Here is a 25,699-nt window from a genome sequence, read left to right as displayed (position 1 = left end):
ACGTGGGCTATGTTGTAGCATCGTAGTACATTGTATCATTGACATTCAATTGAGTAAATTGACCTACCACATACTGTTGCATACGATGATAATCCTGCTATATGCTGTCACTGTCAGTAGTATGAAATGCCAGCGTCTCAAAAGTTCAACAGTGGTTGGCAGCACGACATGGTCCTCGGCGCTATTTCATGGGGAAAATGATATTGAAGCTGTGGACTTTGATCAAACTAGGAGATTCAGAACTGCAGGATGTATCAGTGTCACTTGATCGATGTATGTGGACAAGATTAGGCCGCATCACTTTGTAATGATAACCACTAATCATGAGTTGCACTGCCTGCGACCAATGTTCCCTATCTAAGCTGCGCCCGACAAAGTCGCCGCGCACAGAAAATCGTGTGCTGCGCACAAAAAAAACACGAAGTGATGATTTTTTTTGTCGTAACACATTGTTGTCCAAGGGACCTGGCAGTGAGTTGATGAGTGCACGACGTGCACGTAGACTCGTGAAAAATTAGAGGGAATATTGCCTACGACGCCCTTGTGTCATTTCATCATAAAATCGTTCCATTGTTTTGTGGGGTACATGTTCTTTCTGCTGGCACTTTCCGTGTGTCTGTGGCGTCATGAAACTAATTTGAACCGAAATCAACTCGTAAAGATTTGTGGTGGCTTGTTTTCAATCAGCTTATTGTCAGCAGGCTACATGACTACATGTAACAGTCAACGACAATAGTTTGCGCAACAATAGTCTGCGTGATTGCCTGCGCCCAGGCTGTCGCGCCGTGGACAGACTTCGGTTATATAGCTCAGTGGTTTCTACCCGGACTGCGCGCAGATGCTAATAGAAGGGACAAAACACGCTTAAGATATACAATTATACATATGCTCACTTGACTTTGCACATGAATAGTTTTAGCACTTCAGTAACCCGAAATTTATTTATGCGCTTCGCGCATATTACGCTCATGGATGAGTAGGCGACAACACCAAACGACGTGACCACATATCATATATACCAGAGTGCATCAATATAGATATCAATTCCTGGATTTCCCACAGTGATTTTTATAGTGCATAACGTCCCCTTTACTCGAGGTCGCGAACGCCCCAAAGGTGCACTTACTGCACTATCGTCAAGGCGGGTGTCTTGCGATATTGAAGTTTGTAACTGTAGAAGGCTATGAACATCTGGATATATAGATTGAACGATCCATATTTTACAATTAAGGGAACTCGCCAACCGCATGCCACGTCTTTGGAGCAGGAAGCCAACCGACTAGGTCACAGTTAAAGAAAGTGGGTTTTCGAGAGTGGGTGTGTATGGTCGTGGGTGTAAAATGGGCGTATTCTCGTGAATCCACACGATTGTTCGGTTATCAGACGTCTTCAACTCTTCATGTTTGCACTGGCTTGCTAAGTCCGTGGCGAGCACCTGGCTATCATTTCCGATATTCAAGTGCCAGAATACGTTACGTAGCAAGCAATATATGAGCTGCGAGTCGAGCAATTCGCCTCACACGTGAGTCGCATGCTGCTGCTGCATCAAGTGCGCTGCCTCAGATTTGCGTTCCCGCCTTCGCCGCAGAGATTTACTGCATCAACTGCTGGACGCACCTTTCATTGGAGTAAGGTTTTACTGCAAGTATGTCTTGATTACTTATCTGTGATATTCAACTATTGATAGTTGAATAGCTTTATGGAAAGACCTCTTCCATCGAAATCGCAGTTTCACAGTCAGAAATATTGCTATTGCCAAGGACTTTTTCAAGTTTGTTTGGCTTTTCCCCGTTTCATATCGCCGTCCTTCAGTCATTGTGTTTCCACTGGCCTGTACAAACGCAATAATTGAAAGATGTTTGAATTTAAGGAATATTAGTCAACTCTGGCTAGGCATGCATTGTTTTATACATTAAGGTCATTCGAGGTCAGTCTCACATTGGGGATTATTGTGTAGGCCTACTTTTTATCCACAAACGAAAACGTGACCATCAGCAATCAAGGTTCCGCATGAACATGTCAAAATTTAAGGCCCTTATAATTAGCTTTGGGGTTATAAATTATCATGGTACCATTTAGTATCATTACCCCAACCCTAATCGTATGATACCCCGCCAACGTAGCCCTAACCCCCAAGTCTAACCTTGCCCAAAACCCCAAATCCTGTCTTAGTGTTCCCAACCTGCTTGACGATACCCGAACTCGAACAGCCTGAACCATAATTTTCGATATCCAATTATAAACACCATCAATTTTGACATGTTCACGGGGAGCCCTGATTGGTGATGGTCAAATTTTTGTGGGTAAGAAAGTAGACTAGACTAGACTATTGTCCACTTAACTTTTTTCCTTTGTAGTATGCACTGTTGCACTAAATAGAGCCTACATGCAATTCTAATACATTTACAATTGCTTTTCTTTTTGCTGCAATCTTCCGTCACCAAGTCAATTTTTGTATTCAAGAATTATTTGGAGTGTATCAATCACTGCTCTGACCAAATTATATTGTATATTTTCAGTCTTGTGCTACCTACTGTTTGATAGGGATTAGTGGAAACGTAAGATCTTGACCCTGACAGAAACATTAGAAACATTTCACAAATTTGATTAATTCGAATGCCAGCATTTCGTTCTACTTACACAACTGGAATTTTCTAGTTGTCCATGTCTGCATTGTAGAACCAATAATGTTTTAGTGGTGCTGATAATAAACAACGGGCCTGTATTCAGAAAATGAAGCTGGAAGGGGATGACCGAACCAGTAAACTGAAACCTTTGTTGGATTGTGGCTGGGCGATGGACCAATCTGGCCGAGACGCCATCAAGAAGGAGTTCTTGTTCAAAAATTTCAATCAAGCATTCGGTTTCATGACGCGCGTTGCCTTGCAAGCCGAAAAAATGGATCATCATCCAGAATGGTTCAATGTTTACAACAAGGTAGGAGTCACTGGTAGCATTGGTGTGTTGTTGAAACTTTTATGCAGGAATCCATATTGTACGCTACATTAGGAGCTGTTCAAAAATTACTTTTTTGTTCAAATTTTACTGGAGAGAGAGAGAGTCTTTATTTTCATCCAACCAAAATACATAACAAACGGCAGTGATGGTGGTACAGAAAATATGCGTGCACAGTATTCGGTATTAGATAGGAATGATCGATAAGACCGTGAAGGTCATCTAGTCTGATCGCACCAGAATCAAACAGGTACACTTGACTCTGAACAGTCTGGCTGTAAAAAAATGTTTAGTTAAGAAAGGAAAATAAAAAAATAAATGAAACGATGGTAGCAAATGATCAATGAAGCAATGTCTGGGCGAGGTAGGGCAACAGTGTTAGTGTAACGACAAGAGGTGATCAAGTAGGGCTTTTTTGAATCTATTATAAGGCAATTCACGGATATGTGGTGGTAATGCATTCCAGATGATAGGTCCCGAGTAGTCGATGGATCTCTTAGTTAGGTTGCTATTGGGTGGGGGTAAGTAGATATTCCCTTTTGAAGAGGATCTTGTGTAATGGGAATGGACATGTATTGCAGGTATGAAAAAGTCATCAAACACAGGAGGCAGACTATTGGAAAAATATTTGTAAACAACTTTTAATACTTGGAAGCGATATAGTTCGTCAACTCGCAAAATTCGATGCTTACGGTAGTAAGGCGACAAATTGGTACGTAAAGGTACAGATGAGATCAGCCGTATCGCACGGTTTTGCAGGGTTCGAATTCTGCACAAAAATGTTGTGCATGCATTTCCCCATACTACGATTTCATATTGCAGATGAGAGTGGAAAAGAGAGAAGTAGATGGTTCTTAGTACTGATCTGGAAACCAAAGATTGGAGACGGGTCATTATTCCCACACACCGAGCTAGTTTTGATATTGTGCATTCAATATGCTGCTTCCAAGACAATTTGGAATCAATGGTGACGCCAAGATATTTTGCCGAGTCACATATGGAGATTTGTTTATGATTGATGTTCACAGTGAAATTATGACTGGCATCATTTAAAACGAGCATCTCGGTCTTATCTACTTGATAATATTGTTAGGCTGCCTAAAAAAACGCTGCAGACCAATTTTAGCTCAATTCCAACCTATAGGAACATTGCTAAATAGGAAAAAGTTTTGCATTTATTTGATAAAAATAAATATAATTTTTTTTCAAATTTTACTGGATACCCCATGAAAGTGTTAGGTTGTCTAAAAAAAGGTTGTAGTCTGAACTATGTTATTTGTTGTTGCTTCTACGGTTTGGAATTGAGCCAAATTTTTTGTGAATCGTTTTTCAGACTTGTAACCTAACAGTTAATTCCATGGAGTATCCAGTAAAATTTGAAAAATCCAAAACTTTTTTCACACCGTTTATATAACATAGGTTTTTTTTAGGCAATCTAACAATTTTGTCAAGTTATTTTTGAACTGCCCTAATGACCATCTGAGATATGCTGTCAGTGATTATAGTATCAAGTTCTATTTCAGTTACCTATTATTATTACTCAAGTAGAATTGTTACTTCTACTTGAGTACCAGCGATAACTCCTTTGACCACCCAACTACCAACAGGTTGAGTAACCATGTTGTCAAAAAGCTTATTTACACAAAATTGTTACTTCTGCTTGTAATAGAGTAGAAATTTGCGTTGTTACTTCTACTTTGCAACACTCACTACAATGATCACCTCTGGTCTTTATCCCAAGATTATTCTGTGGGAATCAGCTATGGAAATGCTCATTTTGGTGTAGTAATGTAATAACATAATGGGTTGACTTTCTACAGGTGCAAATTACAATGAGCTCACACGACGTTGGTGGCCTTTCGGACAGGGACGTCACCATGGCTACATTCATTGAGCAAGCAGCCAAGGGCTACAACAACTAAGCCGACTGTGCTGGAATTTTAATCATGACTTTTTTCATTTTTGCTGTTTTTGTGCAATTTTCGGAAATAGCGGGCTATCCTGACACAGCTCTGTGAAATCTACTTAAGATATTAGTAAGGGCAGTTAGTAACGTGCATTTGCAATGCAAACTGATTTGAAATGTGAATAACAGGACCATGAGTCATTTCAGCATGTGGATAAAGTTAGGGTTGGGGATTACGCAAGCGATAATTAATGGGTCCGTTTGCAGTTATATTTTTATTCTTTCAAAAGCACTGCGAGATTGCGATACAATGAATTGAAAAGACAGGAAGTCGCCGAAACGACTTCGAGTAGTCCTTGAAATCTGACACCCACCCGGGCCAATCCAATGTAAATAAAAGGCATGCGCTGCACACTGAATCGGAAGTAGCACAAGAGCGCATTTGTCGGAAAGCAGATAATCGAGTTTAGGCAAAGGCTGTGATTTTATCAGCATTCGTGGAGCAAATCTGTGACCGGGTGAATCATGCTTACTGGTCACGTGTCACAATCCGTTTTTTTTATATTAAGTCATATTGGTTTGCCAAATCGCTAGTCAGACTACTTCAACGCAATATATTTGGAATTTTGCGTCCGAATATTTCAATGACTTCTTTACCTCTGAATCAAAAGCGCACAAGTACAACACACGCGCGTCCACGTCGTCCAAATATCATATGATCGACCGAAAAGATCATCGCTCCATCAAATATGCCGGACCTGATGTGTGGAACAGTATCCCGCCGGCCATCCGACAGTCGACGAGCATGTCCACATTCAAGTCGAAATACAAGCAATTACTACTAAATAAATACAGTCCATCCTCAAGATTACCGGACCACGACTGACCTATCGATCTCGCTTCCCATGACATGCCGCCCTATTTCTTGTCGCTTTCTTTTTCTATACTGTATTCTTTACTTTCATTCAGTGTGCATGCCTCCTCTTTACTACGCCTAGGCCAAGGTGGGTGTCCGATTCCATTGACAAATCCAAGTCGCTTCGACATCTTCCTGTCTATTCATTGTATCGCATTTTTTGTGGTGTATTGAACTGATAAAATTGCTAATAAACCAATGATGATGATAATATATTGCTTTGCAATAGTTTCACCAGTCATTTCTGATATACGAATATTAATTCTAGCCACATAACGTAATGGCACCCGATTGTACTTTCATGATTAACCCGTTCACCGATTTTCGTCAAAGTTATTTATATAGCTCAGTGGTAGAATCACAGCAGTGGCTAGGTCTCATCTATTTATAGCGTCTATTGATCGCTTGGGTGCCTTCATATGCCGCGACTCGGTTTGGTAATTGTACGGTCTTTTCTGTGGCATGGTGTCGAGATAAGAATAGTGTAGAGTAGAGTCATTCTACGTGCAACCGCGTGTGGGACGTACAGCTATGGCAGGAGGTCTTGAAAACTTAGTCAACCAACGTTACTTTTGAGCTCCATGTGTAGATTTGCCACGTAACTCACGCTTTCGCTTTGCTGAGTTGCAGAGATGAGCGGATTTGAAATTTCTATGTCCTAATCCAATCCAAATCCGAACCTTCAAATCCTAATCCAAAACCTAATCCATAACTTTTTCATATTCAAGTCCATGTCCAATCCTAATCCGATTCCAACTGGAAATTCAGAAAAAATACTAATTTATGCAATGGGGGATTCGAAAATTTTCTTTCACAACCAACGATTCACTTGATTCAAGATAACTTAGTAACCATAAGTACATTAATAACTGATCTGAATAAAGTTTGTCGCCATTCGCCACACGACATTTCAATCTCCCAGAAAATAGGTAAATCCAATCCAAATCCTAATCCGTTCTGAAAAAAATGTCTAATCCAAATCCGACAAAATTTCACAAATCCTGTTTTTTCAAAACCTAATCCTAATCCATGCTCATCTCTGCTGAGTTGGCGGGCGCGTTATCGCCATACAAGTTGACACCATTGAGCTATGTAAAGAGTGGTAGACGCAGGCAGACCGCACGGCTCACTGCGCTTGGAAAACAACATTCGAAGAGCTTCTTGGAAGATTAAATTGTCCTTCTTCCTGAATCGAAAATATGGTAACCCTGGCCTATACTATAGCCAATGTGTCTGTTTCCGTTATTCAGGAGGAATGTCTCAACCAAAGAGAGAAATACAAAATATGTCTAATTTACCCAGTCAGCACAAGGGCATTATTGCAGAGATGGTCGAAGTAGTCATCGTTGGTACTCAAAGTAGAAGTGCAAGTAACGTCATAATTTATTACTCAGGTGCAAGTAGAAGTAGGGATTGACAAATAACTAAAGAAGTGCCTGGTTAAGAAAACTGTTAAGTAGAAGTAGAAGTCCAAATCGTAACTAATTAAGTATTTCGAAGAAGTAGAAGAAACTCGTTACTGAGCACTTCAGGGTTTATGAGAGATGGGTGATACCACAACGACCCCGTAAGAATGAATCTGGGTAGCCCTCGACTGTAATAGGTTGCAGAATTGCCGTGGTCAAATTTACTGTAGCGCATGCGATTATTTGGGTATTAGCATTCGACGGACGACTTGCAGATTAACCTTGAAACCCGACAACGGGATACGTTCTAACCCAGTGGTCGGGAACCTAACCTTTGGCTCGCGAGCCATATAGCAGAGATGAGCATGGAATAGGATTAGGTTTTGAAAAAACAGGGTTTGTGAAATTTTGTCGGATTTGGATTGGATTCGGATTAGACATTTTTTCAGAATGGATTAGGATTTGGATTGGATTTACCTATTTTCTGGGAGATTGAAATGTCGTGTGGCGAATGGCGACAAACTTCATTCAGATTAGTTATTAATGTACTTATGGTTACTAAAGTTATCTTGAATCAAGTGAATCGTTGGTTTTGAAAGAAAATTTTCGAATCCCTCCATTGCATGAATTAGTATTTTTTCTGAATTTTCAGTTGGAATCGGATTAGGATTGGACATGGGCTTGAATATGAAAAATTTATGCATTAGGAATTGGATTTGGATTTGAAGGTTTGGATTTTGATTGGATTAGGACATAGAAATTTCAAATCCGCTCATCTCTGCCATGTAGGGCTCTTTTGGGCATAAGATATGGCTCTTTGCGCCTAATTTATCAATCTTGCAGCAACTTGTTGTTAAATCTTCAACACGAGCAGTATAATTATTATTGTGGAAGTATAAAAATGTCTTTGAGAGGTTAATACAGTGACCAATATCACTCGCAAATTCGACGTACCGGATACGAAATCTTGAATTGCACGATGCATTCATTGATCAAAGAGACTATGAGATATGGCGGCGGCTGTATCACGATACAGTTTTCAAACACACATTGTCTTTCTGATCTCCGGCGAGAAATAAACTGCCGTGGAAGTGATATTCACTATTACAAATTCAAATTACTAACAACGCCGTATAGCTATCCACGTTCTTGATTGGTAACGCAGCTTTGTGGTCGCTGTCAAAATGTATGCATGTTGCGCAAATGTTATACTGCCGAATACTTTGAGAATTGAGAAGCCGAATCAGAATCAGTGCGACAATTACATTCAAATAATATCAGTTATATTATACATTCTATGATATTTACGATGAATTGCGCTATCACAATGCCTTAGCCTCTGTTTCGAACTATATTTTCTAACAATAAATAGGCAAGTTGCGTGATTTTCGTAGTAAAAATGTTCAAAATCTAGTAGACAGGTGAGGCACTACCTCACTTGCCTACCCTGACCCCCCGTCACTAACGCATCACAAATGTATGGTGACCATGTTTGGCTCTACCTTCGTGCCATCATGGATCCTCGCATTTAGGAATAGCATCAAGACGAACTTACGATCTCGTAAAACTGACGAAAATCTCAAATTTTGTATGGGGCTTAACGTTAACAATTATAAGTGAAAGAGATGAGACGCATATGAGTATTTTAGTTTAGGCTTTCCAGGGACAAACTTGTTAGCTTTATTATACTCCTCTTTTATCTTGGTAGAATGACCAATTGACCAATCGGTACAGGAGAAAATATATTTCCATTGTGCAAAAGTACAATTTTTAGGCTAGATAAACTGCCTTTCTAACCAACGTAGTTCTCGCATCAGGTCATGTTAATATTGATAGAATAACTGAGAACGACATGAGTGTTCATCATAGTCAATTATCTAGTTATGCGCAGTATAAATGTAGATAAATCTAAGATTTACTTCCCTACCAAGTAAAATATTCAAAGGTAAAGACAGTGATTTTAAGCTTGTTTAGGGGAATAAATATCTTCTTATCTAGAGCCAATCTGGCAAAACTAATGTGATATTCGTAATCAGCTAATAGCTAATCATTTTGGTAAGGCTGTGGCTATACGCTTAACTATATGCTCGACTAATCAAGTTAGTGTTTAGAAAACGTGATATCGCCTGAAAAATCACAACAAAATTCGCAATAGTGAGTGACTGTATGACGTGACAGAAATCGACACGATTGATCTTCCAAGAGCCATCATTCTACTCCTCGCATCGCAGTTGATGCAATGTTTCTAGATAACTTGATTCCTACTCTATGGTCACAATACAAAATTCGAGGGTGATTCTGGATATTTGAAGCGCGACGGGACCAATAAAATTTGTATTTCCGTAATCGTCACCACAGTAGATTATACAGAAGATTGATACCGGTTATACCAAGTTTTGCACTCGGGCAGCCAGCGCCATCATTGTAATCATATTTCCTTTTGCCAGTTTGAGAGAACGCTGTAAGCTAAGCGCATTAGCTTGTGTAATGTGCAATGTGCATATTTGCCTGAGTTTACCGCTTATTCGACAGGTCTTTGACCAGTGTTAGATAGTATGGCGCCGCTGATTAGTTTCATGCGTTTGGTTATGTTTCAGGGGACTCCCAGGAAAGGTGTTCTAATTGACTACAGATTACTAACCTACGGATAGATATGCAACTACCGCCGTTACGTTCGAGCAAGCAGTTACACCTACTGCTGAGCAATCTAAAAGCAACATAATCGGTGGTGTTATAGCTTGCGACCCGAGGGCTGAAATTTAATAAAACTGCTCTTAATCGAGAGCTACTGTCACATTGATTCCGAAAATACAAATTAAAATCTTGTCAGGGAAATGGAACCACCTCAAAACAGCCCTCGAAGTCTGAAAATCGGGATTGTTTCAACAACCGCATCGCCGCAACACAACGAACATAACAATGGCCAATTTCGTGAAGCGATTGTTCGGAGCAATGCCGATTTTCAGACTTTGAGGGCTGTTTTGAGGTGGTTCCGTTTCCCTGACAAGATTCTAATTTGTATTTTCGGAATCAATGTGACAGTAGCTCTCGATTAAGAGCAGCTTTATTAAATTTCAGCCCTCGGGTCGCAAGCTATAACACCACCAATTATGCTGTTTTTAGATCGCTCAGCAGTAAGCGTACTGCTTACCCGAGCGTAACGACTGGAGTTGCGTGTCTATCCGTAGGTTAGTATTCTATAATTTGACCGCGAGATTTGAGTGTGTACTGATTGAGGTCGAGGGCTGGGCACAATGATTCTAGTATTAGAATTTGAATCTCGAGAGTATTAATTCCAATGATTCGAGTCAAATATAGTGAGAACTGATTCTTTCGAGCACTGAAATGATACGCCATTTGCCGCGGGGAGTTAATCTGTCAACGAGAAATATAGTTTCGATAATCATCATCATTTATTAAAGTTTTTATCAAATCAATTCATCACACGATTGGGATATTATGAAAAGATAGGATGTTGCCGAAAGGACTTGGAGTAGTCTTGTAATCAGACACCCACCTGGGTCTGCAGCATGTAAATAAGAGACATGCACACTGGATAAAAGAAAGGATAGCATAAAAGTAAGCGACAAAATGAATGCTGTATGTGTCGGTAGGTGAGGTTGATGTGTCAGACTGGGTCCCAGTAAACTTGAGGGTAGACGAATATTGATTCAGTAGAAATATACCACCGTGAAGCCTTGAAATCTCGATTGGTTGTATCGCTGCATACGAAACATACAGTACCTGCGAAGTCGTGATCAACTCAAAGCATTGTCACAAAACACAATAATAATCATCCGTGTAAGTGTAATCGGTGTCTTATTAAAGCCTAGAAGTGGGCCGTGCTGGAAGGCGGCAGCTACGGGATAAAAATGAAGAAAATTGGCCTTGTGTAAATGACCATATAGTAGTAGTAGTAGTCAGACACCATGAATACCGCAGACAACAACAAAACACAATGAAATAGGCATGCTTGAAATATAACCAAATTATCTTTGATGTAATGTGGAACCGGCATTATATTCTCTGTGGTCTCATAAAAGGCACATATATTTGAGCTTTCCACATGGTTCGTACTGTTAGGACGTCATAATGAGTGATCCCGAATACTTGACTCGACGCCAAATACTCGGATCAGAATTGAGTCACTCTTAGTACTCGATATCGCCTAACCCTAATGAGGAATGGTGCCATCACCAACAATGGCATATCAGATACGTGGTGTTATGATGATTGCCCCCGGCGACGTTGGCCTACATATTGTCGGGATCGAGTTACGTCTCGGCAACGTCGCTAAATCCTAGTAACATACTGCGGCTTCCGATACGTGGTAGTGTGCAGACGGTTTTCGTAAATGAGTGATTATTCTTGAATTGAGAGCTACTGTAATCGTGCGGTCGTTGTTCTATTCAACTGTTAGAATATGGCTACCATCCTCCAAGTTCAACTGAAACGAGACAGTTGCAGGTTCGATATTTATATTGCAACAAATGCAGGTACTATTATATACAGCAACCAATTCAAGTCCGAGCAGAATAATACTTGCCGTTTTCTATGCGCAATTATACACTACTGTACGTAATATCCATGTCTGATCTAGGTAACCGGAGATTCCGAAATCGACATGCCTGCATTGGAAGAGCCCAGCAGCTGAATAGCCTAATAGAAACATCTCTCAAATTAGATTAGAATTAGATTACCCGCGCTCTAATTAGTCTAATTAGACGACCAGAATTATCAGGTAGTCCAAGTCTACCTCGAACACGCTGTCCCCTGTCCGTCCGACGCAATTCACTATGTGAGTGCTTTATTTAGAACTATACCGTTTTCTCACAGTCTTTATGTTATGCGATGATACTAGACTTATGACATCATGACGCGTCGCGGCACACGTTTCAAATACGAACCAGTCGACGGCTCGGACGTGACTTCATCCTCCGACGAAAGCCTTCGTTCTGAAGACAAGCCATTCAGGCTGAAGCGACAAATCAGCCTATTCTCCGGCGTGTGCCTGGTAGTCAGCATGATGATCGGTTCTGGGATCTTTGTAGTTCCTACCGGAGTTTTAAAGTACTGTAACGGGGATGTACGGACTAGTATTGCTGTTTGGGGTGTGGGCGGTGCGATGACGATGGTTGCTGCGTTTTGCGTGGCCGAATTAGGAGCGTCAATTCCCGAATCTGGGTCTTGGATGACTTATTTACATTACGCGTTTGGACCTTTTCCATCGTTTCTATACACTTGGATGGTCGTTATTTCTGCAAATCCCGAATCTCTGGCCGCGCAGATCATAGCTCTGGGGGAGTACATGACGAAGTTATATTTTAAAGACGATTGCGAAGTGCCGCACGCTGATTTGCTGAAGAAATTACTGGGGCTTTCAGTTGCGATGTTGATTATGGGGGTTAATATCACGCGGGTGAAGCTGGCGGTTCGTTTACAGGTGAGAAATCCTGGTATTTAAAAACGCTTTCATTAAACTCGCCTTCCTGATACCGAATGCTTTATGAATCGAAGTATTGGTCATAAGAGTTGTTCAAAAAAACTTTTCTTTTCCGGGTTGCCGCGGGGATTCACTGATTAAATTGTTAGGCTTCTTGAAAAACGCAGCACACCGAATTTGGCTTGAATAAACTTGTAAATGTGAATGCACAGGAGTTTGAAAATTTTGAATTTATTATAAAAAATCTAAAGAAATTTCAAATTTACTTCCAAAATCGTGAAATCTTGATGACTATACTGTAACCCCCTCTATTGGTCGCACAATTACTCAAAAAATCGTTGTTGCAGATATTCTTCGCTTTTGGCAAAGTGGTCGCTCTGGTTGGGATTGCCTTTGTCGGATTGATGCAACTCATCAACGATCGTTCAGTTGCTACATCAAACTTCTTTCCAGAACATGTTAACGTTACAGGACACGGGTGAGCTTTGCGTTGTTCTGTTTTTCATCTGTTGAAAACAGAATTGTTGGTTGTTGATGTATTAGTTCTTTTGAAATCTCTGCTATAGTTGCTGACGGAATCCCCTGACGAGTGTCAGCCGAAAATATCCGGGTTCATTTCAATACGAATATACTTGTATATTCAAGTAGGCCTAACCTTAAAGAGGCTCTAGAAAACTGAATCCTTGAAAAACACCCGTTTGGTCATATTTTTGTATCCGAATTGATAATATTCTAAAAAAGAAAGCGACAAGAAATAGGGCGGCATATCATGGAAAGCGAGATCGATAGGTCAGTCGTGGTCCGGTATAATCTTGAGGATGGAGTGGTTCTAATTCTAATCTAATTTAGGAAAGATGAATATTTTCAAGTAGTCGAAGTCTGCCATGAATTCCATTGGGCTCCAGATTAAGAAACCCTGATCTATACAGTATCAGGCTGTCTTCGACATAACTTGCATGTTTGCACGCGCGCTATTTTTCAGAACGCAAATTCTTGCAGATTCTCAATCTCATATTGGCGTGGCCGGCTTGAGTCTCGCTCTGTACCAAGGACTGTGGGCTTACGATGGCTTTGAAGCGATAACTCTCGTCACGGAAGAGGTCAAGAACCCGGCCCGAGCGTTGCCAGTTATTACGTGTATAGCTGTCCCTCTGGTTACGGCGCTGTATCTTATTGTCAACGTAGCGTACTTTTCTGGTGAGAGTCGCGATTTTTGTGCTGAAAATCTGAATTTATGGCATCATTTATCAATACCGATTATACGATCGCCGACTGAGTCGGGTGCAAAGCGAATAATACATCGATTTTGCCCTTTTTGGCACAATTACTGTATTTCGGATTGAATCGGAATGAGTTTATCACTTGCCTTGCCAGCGGGTGATCAAAGTAGTCATGGTACACATGCAGAAGTAGGATTTAGTTAGAAATTTCTACTCAAGTAAAAGTCAGTAAAAAGTTATATATTACAGGCCTAGATTCGCCTAAATAACTGAGAACTGTTTTAGTAGAAGTGGAAGTAGTTGTTACACGTTGCTACTCAAGTGAAAGTACAACAGGCGTCTTAAATTTCTACTCAAGTACAAGTAGAATTAACGATTGCCGAGTAAGTAAAATAGTGGACCTTTCAGGCATAGATTCGCCAAAAAAACTGAAAATTCAAAAATCATAACCAGCACTTGGGTAAAAGTAGTCATCGTTGCTACTCAAGTAGAAGTACAAGTAGAAGTAATGTCTCAAGTTTGTACTCAAGTAAAAAAGCAAGTATTTAGGTCTAGATTTTCCTTAAAAAACACTAAACTGTTAAGTAGAAGTGGAAGTAATCTAACATCATAACTACTTGAGTAAATGGTGCAAGTAGGCAAAATCTGCTTGAAGTACTTTTAGAAGTAGAGGTACTTCGATACTAATCACCACTGCTGGCGAGACTTCTAATAGGCTACATTGCCATCCTTCATTTTTCGATCCAAAATTTTCCAGTGTTGACTCCGACTGAAATGTTGTCATCTCACGCTGTCGCCGTGACGTTCGGACAAAAAATCCATCCGTTCGTCGCGTATTTGATGACCTTGTCCGTGTGTTTGTCGCTGGTTGGATCGCTCAATCTCACCTTCCTAGCGATTGCCAGGATACCCTTCATTGCTGGACGACTGGGTCACATGCCCGAGGTTGGTATTATTAGGGTTGCCATATTTTGAGATCCGGCAAAGAGGATGCTTTTTAAAAAATCACTAAATTTATAATATCAGACGGGTCATTTGAAAATGCGTATAGGGAATACTGTTGTATTAACTAAAAAAGAGCGCAATTTTGTAGCTCGACTCCCCAAAGACTTGCTAGAACGTCCAGATCCCAGATTTCGCGTGATTTATGACATTTTGAGCTTACACAATCGTCTGGTTGTCAAAACTATATGGATTTCCAAAGAGGAGAACATTTTTGGACATTTTCGATTTCATGAAAAGGGAGGACAATTCCTCCTAAATGAGGACGTATGGTAAGTTGTAACTCTAGTAGCCTACAATATTTTTCGTCCGCCAAGACAAGAAATGGTCTATTTCTTCGGCTTCCACTCCTAGAATGTATTGGAAATAACCACGACCGTGACACAATATTTCGTCGGCAATATGACATCAAGTCCACATGCAAGTCGCAATACCAGCAGGCTCTATACTTTATAGATAGTATAGCACACTTGGAAAACTGGATAATTCTGCTTGTCTAATTAGAGTGAAATGCCGGTGATCTAATTCTAATCTAATTTGTGAAATGTTTCTATGGTCTCATTTTAATTCTGATCTAATTTCTGGTTTAATTGAAAATGCTACAGAGGAACTCTACAGTGCGAAACGAGCGAAGCGTGCTTATAAGAATGAGCTCTGAATTGGTTTTTTTGTCGTATTTCATCTCATTCGGAATTGAAATTGTATTTCAATTCAGTCATTGAAATTCTCATCTAATCTAGGAAAAACCGTGTAGCTATATAATTGTAACTCTGATTGTAAACACTGAGAATTTTCAAGTTGTTCAACTATACTCCGAGTCGTTTAAACTCCTCTTTATCTTTCCACTTTGTCGCAATTTTGTGATGTTTGATGATGAAATATTTATTGAATTGAACTGAACTTGAATGCAAATCTTTCAGTTCCTATCCATGGCTCATATCCGGCATTATTCTCCGGTGCCGGCGATTCTCTTGACTCTGATCCTGGGCACTTGCATGTTACTTTCGAGCAACTTCGACGTTCTGGTTACGGCCTGCCTGTTCACCAATTGGATATTTCGGGGTTTGACTTTCCTGGGACTGCTGTATCTGCGGAAAAAGCGAAAAGATCTTTACAGACCCTACAAGGTGAGTTGGTTCTTGCGCAAAGCTTCCAAGAGTTGGTCACTTGGTTCATATCGAAGTAGCTCTACTTTTTGTGAGTACTCAAGTACATTTCGCATACTTGCATCACCGTGACTATGATTTCGACTACTTCCACTTCTGTTTGAAGATTTTTCAGGAAAATCGAATAACTTTTTACAATTTAAAGTTTGAAATGTATAATGTAATTTTGATGTAAATTTTCATCATTTTTATGTTTGACGATGCAAATTCTGGGGGCTCAATGAGTAAATTGTACGGTTGGCTAAAAAAACGCCGCACACAAATTTTTGCTCGCTTCCAATCAGTTGAAGCGAGGTTATTGCAGTTTGAAGTACTGGATTTGCAAAAATAGCCTTGATGGTGGGTATAATCCGAGAGGTATTACTGAAAAAGTCAAATAACTTTGCTTGTACGGGTTGCAAGTGAGCAAAAATTGTTATGCGTCGTTTTTTTAGGCTTAACTTAACAATTTCATGGCGGTGACAGTAAAATTTGAGATTTTTTAAAATTTTGGTATAATAAATTGAAGACTTTCAATTGCCTCTGTGTCGGCTTCTGTATAGTGGTTGGAATAGAGCCAAATTTGGTGTGCAGCGTTTTATAGCCAACCCGACAATATATTCAGCGAACCCCAAGGATCCGGAAAAAAAGTTATTTTCGAACAACCCGACCTAACCACCTCTAAAAAATACCCAGTTCCATCCAATCCGCCAAAAGTCTTCAGAAATAACTTTCTATTTTTCTCAGGTCTACAAAGCAACCGCCATATTCGCCACGCTGATTTCGATGTATTTGATGGCGGTCCCGTTGGTATTTCAACCGGAACCCTTGTACCTGCTCAGCCTTGTTCTATTTATGGTGTTCATGGTGATGTATCTACTTATTACTCGCGGCAAGATCAAAATGACGGGAATCGGTAAAACAGGACGTTTTCTACAAAAATTGTTACTCGTTGCTCCGACATCAAATCAAGTGCAAGAGAGATGACGCAGCGTATAGATTTGGTTTGATAAATTACGCACACGCCAAGTCAGACTTGGTCACTTCGATATTTCTAGCTATCCAATTAGTCTAATTACAGCGAATAACAGTAATATGAATATAATTTGCGACGTGTTTATGCTCTCATATTTATCCCAATCTCATTTCTGGTTTCCCGATTAATGCTAATTATAATTTACGAAATCTTTCAATGCTCTCCTTTTCATTTTCATCTTATTCCTGGTTTATTGAAAATGTTACAGTAGAACTATATAGTGCGAAACGAGCCAAGCTCGGTCTGCAGACATTTGTCATTCTCATGGTTATGTGAATCAACTTCGATTCGTTGCGAAATGAGCCTGATTTTTATTCTCTTTCTTTCTAATTCGGAAAATCATTCAATGCCCGAGTTCTTGCGGATTCAGTCATTCTAATTCTATTATAATTTGGAAAAATCTGCACTGCTATTGAAATACTAATCTAATTCAAAAAAATGAATGTTTTCTTGTTGCACTGCACTGGTGCGTGATGCCACGATTATTGCCAGATTCTCAGAATCGTGCGTGCATTCTGTTCAAGTTCGGGTTTCTCGTGCGAACCACAATATTTCGAGCTCGTGCTGACAAACGAAGCTACGAAGGTTCTACACTGTGGAGATTTATGTGAAATTGCACTATTTTATCGAAATTTCGTAAATTGTATTTTCATATTATAGGCCCACTCTCCGCCTGACATTGACTGCAATAAATACGATTTCCTGGCGCATTATATTTTCGGATACGCGTGACTTGATACAATTATACCCAAAAGGTAGTGTTGTGGTGAATGGTGACTATCGGGCTGGGCACCATGATTCGAATACTCAATTCCGTATCGAGTGTTAATTCCAATGAATAAAGTCGAGAACTGTCATGATACGCTCCTTGCCACTAAAGAGTTAATTTATCAACGAGACTTATAGTTCAGATACTATTTTCCACTGTGAAGGCCTTGAAGCATCGATTGGTGGTATTGCAGCATAAGAAACATGCACAAAGCCACGTCGTTCGTAGAAATGACATTTGTGTGATGTCGTGATCAACCCACAGCATTGTCACAAAGTGCAATGAAATCAGTAAGATCGAATAAAATACCAAATTATCTTTAATGCGATATAGAACTGGGATTGTATTTTTTGTGATCGCATACTCTTCAGAATCGAACAACAAGAGTATATTATGTCAAACAGCACAAGAAAAGGAATCACCGAAAGCTGTCCATATAATGTTATTCACTTTCGAAACGGGTGATACGCCGGCTAATGTTTCCTGTACTTAAAAAATAGTTTGCTCCGGATATGGAAGTCTACAAATTACCAAGGAATGCTTGCTTCGGCGTAGTCTGCTGCGTGGATTGCAATTACGGTTGACCGAATCAGAGCTCGACAAATAGAACCATTTCTGCTTTTCCAAATTACATTAGATTCGGAATTATAGCTGCACAGTTTGTTCCAAATTAGATCAGAATTAGAATTATAGCCGCACAGTTTTTTTTTCAGATCAGATAACAATTTGAATGATAGCTGCACTGCAGTTGTCTTTCAAATTAAATCAGATTTGGAATTATAGGTACACAGCTTGTTCCAAATCAGAATTGTAGCCGCACAGTTTTGTTTTCAAATTACATGGCAATTAAAATTATAGCTGCAGTTTTTTCCAAATTCGATGACAATTAGAATGATCGTTAGTTTTTTTTCAAATAAATTATAATTGGAAATATTGATACACCTTTATTTTAAATTAGATTACAATTAGAATGATAATTACTCAGTTTGTTTGTAAATTAGATTACAATTACAATGATGGCGACACAGTTTGTTCCAATTTTGATTCGAATTAGAATTATATAGCCTCACGTTTTCTTTTCTAGATTACACTACAATTGGAATTGTTGCTACACGGTTGTTATTCCACATTAGATTGGAAGTAAAATGATAGGCGCACATTTTTTTTCCAAATTAGGTTACAGCTACACAGCTTTTTTCCAAATCAAAGTATAATTCGACTCGACTCGACACCGTTTGTTTTAATTAGATTACAATAGGAATGTTAGCTGTACAGTTTTTTTAATTAGAATTTTAATTTATGAATTCGTGAAATCTGTTTTTCTAAATATGAAATTTCGAACAGGTTGTGTTCAACGTGCTGAGTGTTCCAAAGTTATATTTGATAATGTGTTACTGCTACAATTCTTAGCATAAATTTCAGATGAATTCAGCAGATCATCCCAGTACCGCGCAAAATGACTGCGAGAAGTCTGCCGATGTTAATACTCTCAATCAAAAGAAAGATCTCAAACTTCGCCGGCACATCGGACCTTTCAATGGCGTGTGCGTGGTGGTGAGCTTCATGGTCGGGTCTGGGATATTTGCAGTACCGAGCGGCGTGTTGAGATATTGCAATGGAGATGTTATCACAAGTCTTGTAGTGTGGGCGGTGGGTGGAGTCGTTACAATGCTATGTGCTTTATGCGCAGCTGAGCTTGGATCTACAATCCGCGAGTCTGGTTCGTGGATATCTTTCCTGTACTACATGTTTGGGAGTCTGCCATCTTTCTTGTACGCGTGGCTGGCTATTATAATGGCTTACCCGGAGGGAATGGCGGCTCAAATCGCTGTTACTGGAGAATACATCACCAAAATTATGCTTGACGACGATTGTGAAGCGTCGGGAAGGATGGCGGCTCAAAAATGTTTCGGGATCAGCGTGTTTTTGATATTGGTGGCGGTTAACATTACGAACATAAAACTGGCGATTCGAATTCAGGCAAGAATATTCCATATGTAACCAACAAGATAGCGTAATGGCGGAGCGTCCCACTTCTTGATCGGTGGTCGTGAGTTTGATCCCTGGTCGGGTCAGACCAAAGACCTGATCAATGAAACCGGTAACTGTGACCGTGCAAGACTTGGAAAGCCTGACATGGCTAATTCTGCATCTGCATTGTCAAGCGGCACATGCACAATTGCACATTAGGTTTGTTCGAAAATAACTTTTTTTCTCGAATTCCAGTCATCCACGGATTAAATTGTCGGGTTACCCCACAAAACGCTGCACACCAAATTTTGTTCAATTCTAACAAGTATAAGACTCCGCAGATCAAGGATAATTCGAAAATTATCAACAAAAAACTCACATAACTCCCCTTCTACTGGTTAGAATTGGGTCAAATTTGTCTTGCTACGTCTTTGAAGACAGCTCAACAATTTCATGGAGTTGTCAGAAAAATTTGAATTTTTATTTTTATTTTCTTTAATATTAAAAATTTTAATTGGATCTGCGGAGTCCTATACTTGTTAGAATTGAACAAAATTTGGTGTGAAGCGTTTTTTAGGGTAACCTGTTAATTTAATCAGTGAATGGCTGGAATCCGGGAAATTTTTTTATTTTTGAACAGCCCTATTGCACATGCACGTCATGCAGTAAGATAGGTCTATGCATAGCGCACAAATCGTGTCTATGTATAATAGGGCTGTTCAAAAATAGCTTTTTTTCCTGAATCTTGATGGCTACGTGATTTAATCGTTATTTCTCGGATTATTCACCGATCAAGGATAATCCCCGAATTATCGAAGAAAAACTCAAATAGCTCCACTTCTACGGGTTGGAATTGAGTCAAATTTGTTTTGCATCGTCTTTGAGGACAGCGCAACAATTTCATGGTGTTGACAGAAACATTTGGAAAAAAAATTTTTGCATCTTTGGGTAAATTAAAAATTTCCAAACTGTACGTAATCTGCGATTATTGTTTGGAATGAATTAAAATTTGGTGTGCGTCGTTTTTTAAGGCAAAATAACGGTTTAATCACGTAGCCAGCAAGATTCAGGAAAAAAAGTTTTTTTTGAACAGCCCCAATGTATAATGTATGTCATGAGTCGGTGGTGTACACGCCTATATGTAGGGTTACCATATGAATCACGCAGATAATCGATTTTGCCCAGCCGTCGCCGCGCAGTTTTACAATTTGCAATCCACGGGGTCGATTTGAACTATGAATTCAAAAGCATACAAATCATATTGCAAGCCTATCTTTGCTCTTACATTATTAGATGTTCTGCGTATTTGCCAAGACAGCCGCTTTGGCCACGGTGATTGTGATCGGCATCATACAGCTGGTCAGAGACAGCTCACTGGCAAGGGAAAATCTATCCATGAGGGCTTCTACGAACGGGACGTTTTCAGAGTGAGTTCAAGGCAGATTTGTACTGATTCTGCAATCTTGCTTAAACTCTACGATATGAGAATCCAAATACGACCCAGTTCTAAGAAGCTGTCAATTTCCAAATCCGAAAATAGTCGAAAACCACATTGTTGTTGTTCTGTATATTGTTTGTTGAGCCCAGACGCTATACAGTGCTTTGCAATCCTTTGGAAAGCCCCAAATTTATGCCTAGTTACAAAAAGAAAAATCTAATACATTAATGACGTGTATGAGTCCTATATTCGAATTCAATTTCAATAAAACAAGAGGTTTGGTTAAGGTAAGAACAGAGAAGTGACATTTTGCTATCAAATTACTTTACTACAATAGTTTATGACAAAGTAAGCTGTAAGCTTCGACTTCGTTTGCGGTCAATATATTTGTGAGAGTGGGAGAATAACGTAGGCTCAGTAAAACGCACGATCATTGAATGATTGGTCGCTCTCGCGGGTTACAGCAGCGTTTCGTGAACAATTCGAACATACGTGAGATACAGTGATTTTTATCGACACCGATTACTTGATGACTTGAAATTGACTCGTGAATTTTGCTTTGAGTCACGAGTCAATCCACATTTTTGATACGCCGAGTCAAGTCAAGTCAAGCCATTTTAGCAAAGTGACTCGAGTCTGACTGAGTCAAGTCATGACTCGAGTCATCCCAAGATTCCCAACACTGGTATGTGTATCAAAAAACAATGTCAAAAATTAGAAACATAAAAACATGATATTGATCCATAATGAAAAGATTATAATGCATATTTAGGGCATTTGTTGCCTTAACAGATATGTCGGAGTATCAGGATTCTGTCTGGCCATCTATCAAAGCCTGTGGGCATACAGCGGTTACGAAGCGATAACCTGGGTTACGGAAGAAGTCAAAAATCCCAAAAGGTCAATTCCAATCATTATCTATTGCGCCGTGCCGCTGGTCGTGCTACTATACCTCTGCGTAAACATCGCTTTTCTGACAGGTAGATTTTGCAATGGAAATTTTGGTCTTCATGCATCTATTTATAGTTTATAAAACAGAGGGAATGATGTCACCATACGATAACGTTGTTACACTCAGCCAAACGACGATATATGAAACTGACAGAATTTCGATATGGTTGCTATCGTATGTATAGGTTGCATATTGCATGACAATGCTCGGAAGATTAGGTTATCTGAAGGTGCGATTACAATTAGTCTTATTACAGTAAATGATAGTTGTTTTGATTCATTTTTTATTGTAGTTTTTGCGAGAACGGGGGGTACCAATATTAAAATCAATATACGTGACAATAAATCGCACGCAGCGCAAAGGAAAATCACAAGTAGCAAAAATCTTTCTAAAATACGAAATTGGTTATGTTGATTTACGAAAGAATTTTCAGCTCCCTTCAAGCCTTCCAAATTCCGGACATTTAGCTATATTCAGCTTTTCCTCCCGTACGGAGTTTAAACAGTGAAATTCCCTACATGTCCGGGAAATTCCGGACGTATGGAAACCCTAAACTATTACAACGTCTGGTTGACATGTACCGTTACAACAATATCTACGAAAAGCCTATCAATGTGGAAAAAGCCAATCCCTCGTCGAGGCTCGGGAATATTAACGATACGCGTTAGGCCTCGGCGAGGGTGAAGACGATTAACGACCCCATCGAAAACCGCGTTCGCATGTTCCTTAGGGTTGACTGAACCATGCTCAACTGATGTTCGAATGGAACCATTTTCCGGTTCGACCTTGACAGCTCTCATTTGAATATTTGCTATTGCAACCGCGGGCGACTTGCCGCCCGCTGGCACCGCCTTGGTGACCCTTGGTCTGTCTCATCCACACGCTTATAACGTTGTAATGAGTGATTGAATACTCGAAACCTAATACTCAGCCCTACAAATAACAGGATCAAGGTTTACTGCCATCGCAATATACGCACTTACCTGGCATGTTCTTTCTCAGTTTTAACTCCCGATGAAATGCTTTCATCGAGAGCAGTCGCTGTTACTTTCGGGCAACGAATCCATCCAGGCGTCGCTTATCTGATGACGATTTCGGTCTGTCTGTCGCTGGTTGGCACGATGGATACGGCACTGCTGATCTGCAGCAGAATACCTTTTGTTTCAGGCAGGTTCGGGCATATGCCAGAGGTACGTTTTACGTGTGTGTAGGAGTCACTGCATGACTAATAACCCCTTTTCTGGATCCCGAGGATTCGCTGATTAAATTGATAGGTTACCTAAAAAAACTGTTCATGAGATTTGTCTGGATTTCAACTTGTAGATGTCACCGCACATGAGTTAGAAAAAAAATTCATTTTTTTTTAAATTTTACTGTCAACCCCTATAAAAACGATGGAAAACAAATTTGACACAATTTCATCCCCGCAGCAGCGAAATTATTTTAGCCTTTTATTCATTCAGAGATTACCCAGCGTCCAGTGTTTTTTTTGCGAATCCAATGTTTTCAACTGCAATCACGTCATTTCTACCGATAGGAAGTGAGCAAAAATTGGTAAGCATCGTTCTTTTAAACAACGTAGCAATAATCTCATGGGATAGATATCAGGGTTGTAATGACTCGAGTCATGACTCGACTCGAGTCCGACTCGAGTCACGATTTTCTGATGACTCGACTTGACTCGAGTCATTTTTTCAAAATACGGAAATGACTCGACTCGACTCGAGTCAATCTGTGTATTGACTCGACTTGGACTCGAGTCATTGCGCATGACTCGAACCAAGTCATTGACTCGAGACTCAGACGGCCACGACCGAAATTTCATTGTAATTCCGAAGCCAACGCACTATTGGGATTTCGTCTGTTGGTACTGGTACTTGAAAATGCGACCAGAAACTGCTAAAAGTGAGAAAAATTGTTATATTATAAATGCGAACCATTCGATCACCAAACAGAGTTATAAAAGTGGGTTTACCAAGACTTTAACTGGAAACTGGGCAGTCAACACAATGACTCGGACTCGGACTCGAGTCATAATTCCATGACTCGGACTCGACCCTCTGCTCGCTGACTTGGTCTCGGACTTGACTCGGTGGTGAATTGAAATGACTCGACTCGACTTGACTCGAGTCAAAACTATAAAAGTGAGATTGACTTGTGACTCGGAGCCTTGTGACTTGGTTACAACCCTGATAGATATTAATTTTTTTTTTAAATAAATTCAAAATTTTTAAACTCATATGCGTTCACATCTACCAGTTGGAATCGAACCGAATTGGGTGTGCAGCGTTTATTTAGGTGACCTAATCAGTGAATCCCCGGAATCCGAAAAAAAACTATTTTCGAACAACCCCATAATGTCCCGCTCTGGCTTAATCATTCTCAATTTCAACAGTTCTTGTCAATGGCTCACGTGAAATATCTCTCCCCGACGGCTGCAATTCTTTTGATGGCCGTTCTCTCGCTATTGATGGTGTCGTCCAACTCGTTTGAAATCCTGGTCACCGCGAAGCAATTTAGCGAACGTGGTTTCCAGGCACTGACTTTCGCCGGTATCTTGTACCTCAGAAAGGCGAAGCCGGACCTGAACAGACCCTACAAGGTCAGAAGATATCGTTTTTATTGTTTTGATGTTCGGGCTGGTCTGTTTGACTATGAGCAATTGAGCATTGAGCAATGAGCATGCGTCCACGAATGCCGTGTTACTTCTAAATAACGATGGTATGCAATGGTCACAGAAAAATTTCGACGATCTCTTTCAGGTCTTCACTCCTACTGTGATTCTCGCGGTATTGGTGACTCTGTTTCTCGTGGTCGTCCCGCTCGTGTTTGAACCGCAGCCTTTATACATTCTTAGCCTGGTGTTCCTGGTTGTGTTTGCGGCCATGTACTTCCTAGCATCGAAAGGAATCATTCAGATGAGCGGCGTAGGCAGAGTTGGATTGATTGCGCAAAAACTGCTGCTTGTAGCGCCTACCTCAAAGGAGGAAATGATGGGACTGAAATGACTTGATTTCTATGCGGACTGTGATTCTAAACGTGTTTGACCATAGATAAATTAACCTACAGATAGATGTGCAACTAATGACTACACGGATGGGTAACCGGATCAATCGGCATTGTTGCTAGAAATCGGCGAGCTGCAAAAGGTTATTGTTACTGTGAATTTTTGACTTTCAAGGGACGTTTTGGGGTAGTTGTACTGCCATGAACAAATTATAATACATAATTTCGTAATCAGTGCGACATCGACAACAGCTTTCGTTCAAGTCCATCCAATTTACGTTCGGGCCGCAATCTATAACATTGCCTGTTTATGAATCCACCAGAAGTTGCTAGCGGCATCAGGGTGCCTAACCGCGCAGTTAGTTATGTATAGTAATCGAACAGAATGCGAAGTCTGGAGTTCGACACTGAATTTACTGATAGTGGTCAGATAGCCACAGGGAGAAGAAGTGAACTGTAAGTCTTGCCTAGTTTTTGGTGTGTCAAAGTGGTTGCTGCATTAAGTCTTGGATTGACTTGCATTGTGCCTGATTT

General features: G+C 40.1%; 4 protein-coding genes across 18 annotated transcripts in view; 3 read left to right on the top strand and 1 right to left on the bottom strand.

Moving 5' to 3' along the window:
- LOC145440621 (inositol 1,4,5-trisphosphate-gated calcium channel ITPR1-like) overlaps positions 1 to 25,699 on the bottom strand; it is a 214,386-nt gene that overhangs the window by 113,546 nt on the left and 75,141 nt on the right. The gene's annotated exons all lie outside the window — the stretch shown is intronic.
- LOC145440706 (pterin-4-alpha-carbinolamine dehydratase-like) lies at positions 1,240 to 4,960 on the top strand. 2 transcript variants are annotated; one of them, XM_080318441.1, is made up of 3 exons: positions 1,240 to 1,628; positions 2,731 to 2,937; positions 4,776 to 4,960. In XM_080318441.1, exons 2-3 carry the CDS (start codon positions 2,734 to 2,736, stop codon positions 4,875 to 4,877), a joined length of 306 nt encoding a protein of 101 aa, XP_080174567.1. In that variant the 5' UTR covers positions 1,240 to 1,628; positions 2,731 to 2,733; the 3' UTR covers positions 4,878 to 4,960. The 2 variants fall into 2 exon arrangements, with proteins under 2 accessions (XP_080174567.1, XP_080174565.1); XM_080318439.1 differs by having other exon boundaries at positions 1,256 to 1,645.
- Positions 10,369 to 17,744, top strand: LOC145440656 (b(0,+)-type amino acid transporter 1-like). Its single transcript, XM_080318363.1, has 6 exons — positions 10,369 to 12,626; positions 12,974 to 13,104; positions 13,609 to 13,823; positions 14,604 to 14,791; positions 15,769 to 15,975; positions 16,741 to 17,744. Exons 1-6 carry the CDS (start codon positions 12,057 to 12,059, stop codon positions 16,978 to 16,980), a joined length of 1,551 nt encoding a protein of 516 aa, XP_080174489.1. The 5' UTR covers positions 10,369 to 12,056; the 3' UTR covers positions 16,981 to 17,744.
- On the top strand, positions 17,872 to 25,463 carry LOC145440658 (Y+L amino acid transporter 2-like). The gene is made up of 6 exons (XM_080318365.1): positions 17,872 to 19,778; positions 21,063 to 21,196; positions 22,000 to 22,187; positions 23,162 to 23,349; positions 24,555 to 24,761; positions 24,922 to 25,463. Exons 1-6 carry the CDS (start codon positions 19,221 to 19,223, stop codon positions 25,165 to 25,167), a joined length of 1,521 nt encoding a protein of 506 aa, XP_080174491.1. The 5' UTR covers positions 17,872 to 19,220; the 3' UTR covers positions 25,168 to 25,463.

Source organism: Botryllus schlosseri, chromosome 6 (genome assembly GCF_051294905.1).
Source record: "Botryllus schlosseri isolate E-star chromosome 6, Bs_hap1, whole genome shotgun sequence".
NCBI lineage: Eukaryota > Metazoa > Chordata > Ascidiacea > Stolidobranchia > Styelidae > Botryllus > Botryllus schlosseri.
The sequence above is the reverse complement of the archived record's forward strand: the minus strand, read 5'-3'. Positions and strand labels throughout refer to the sequence as shown.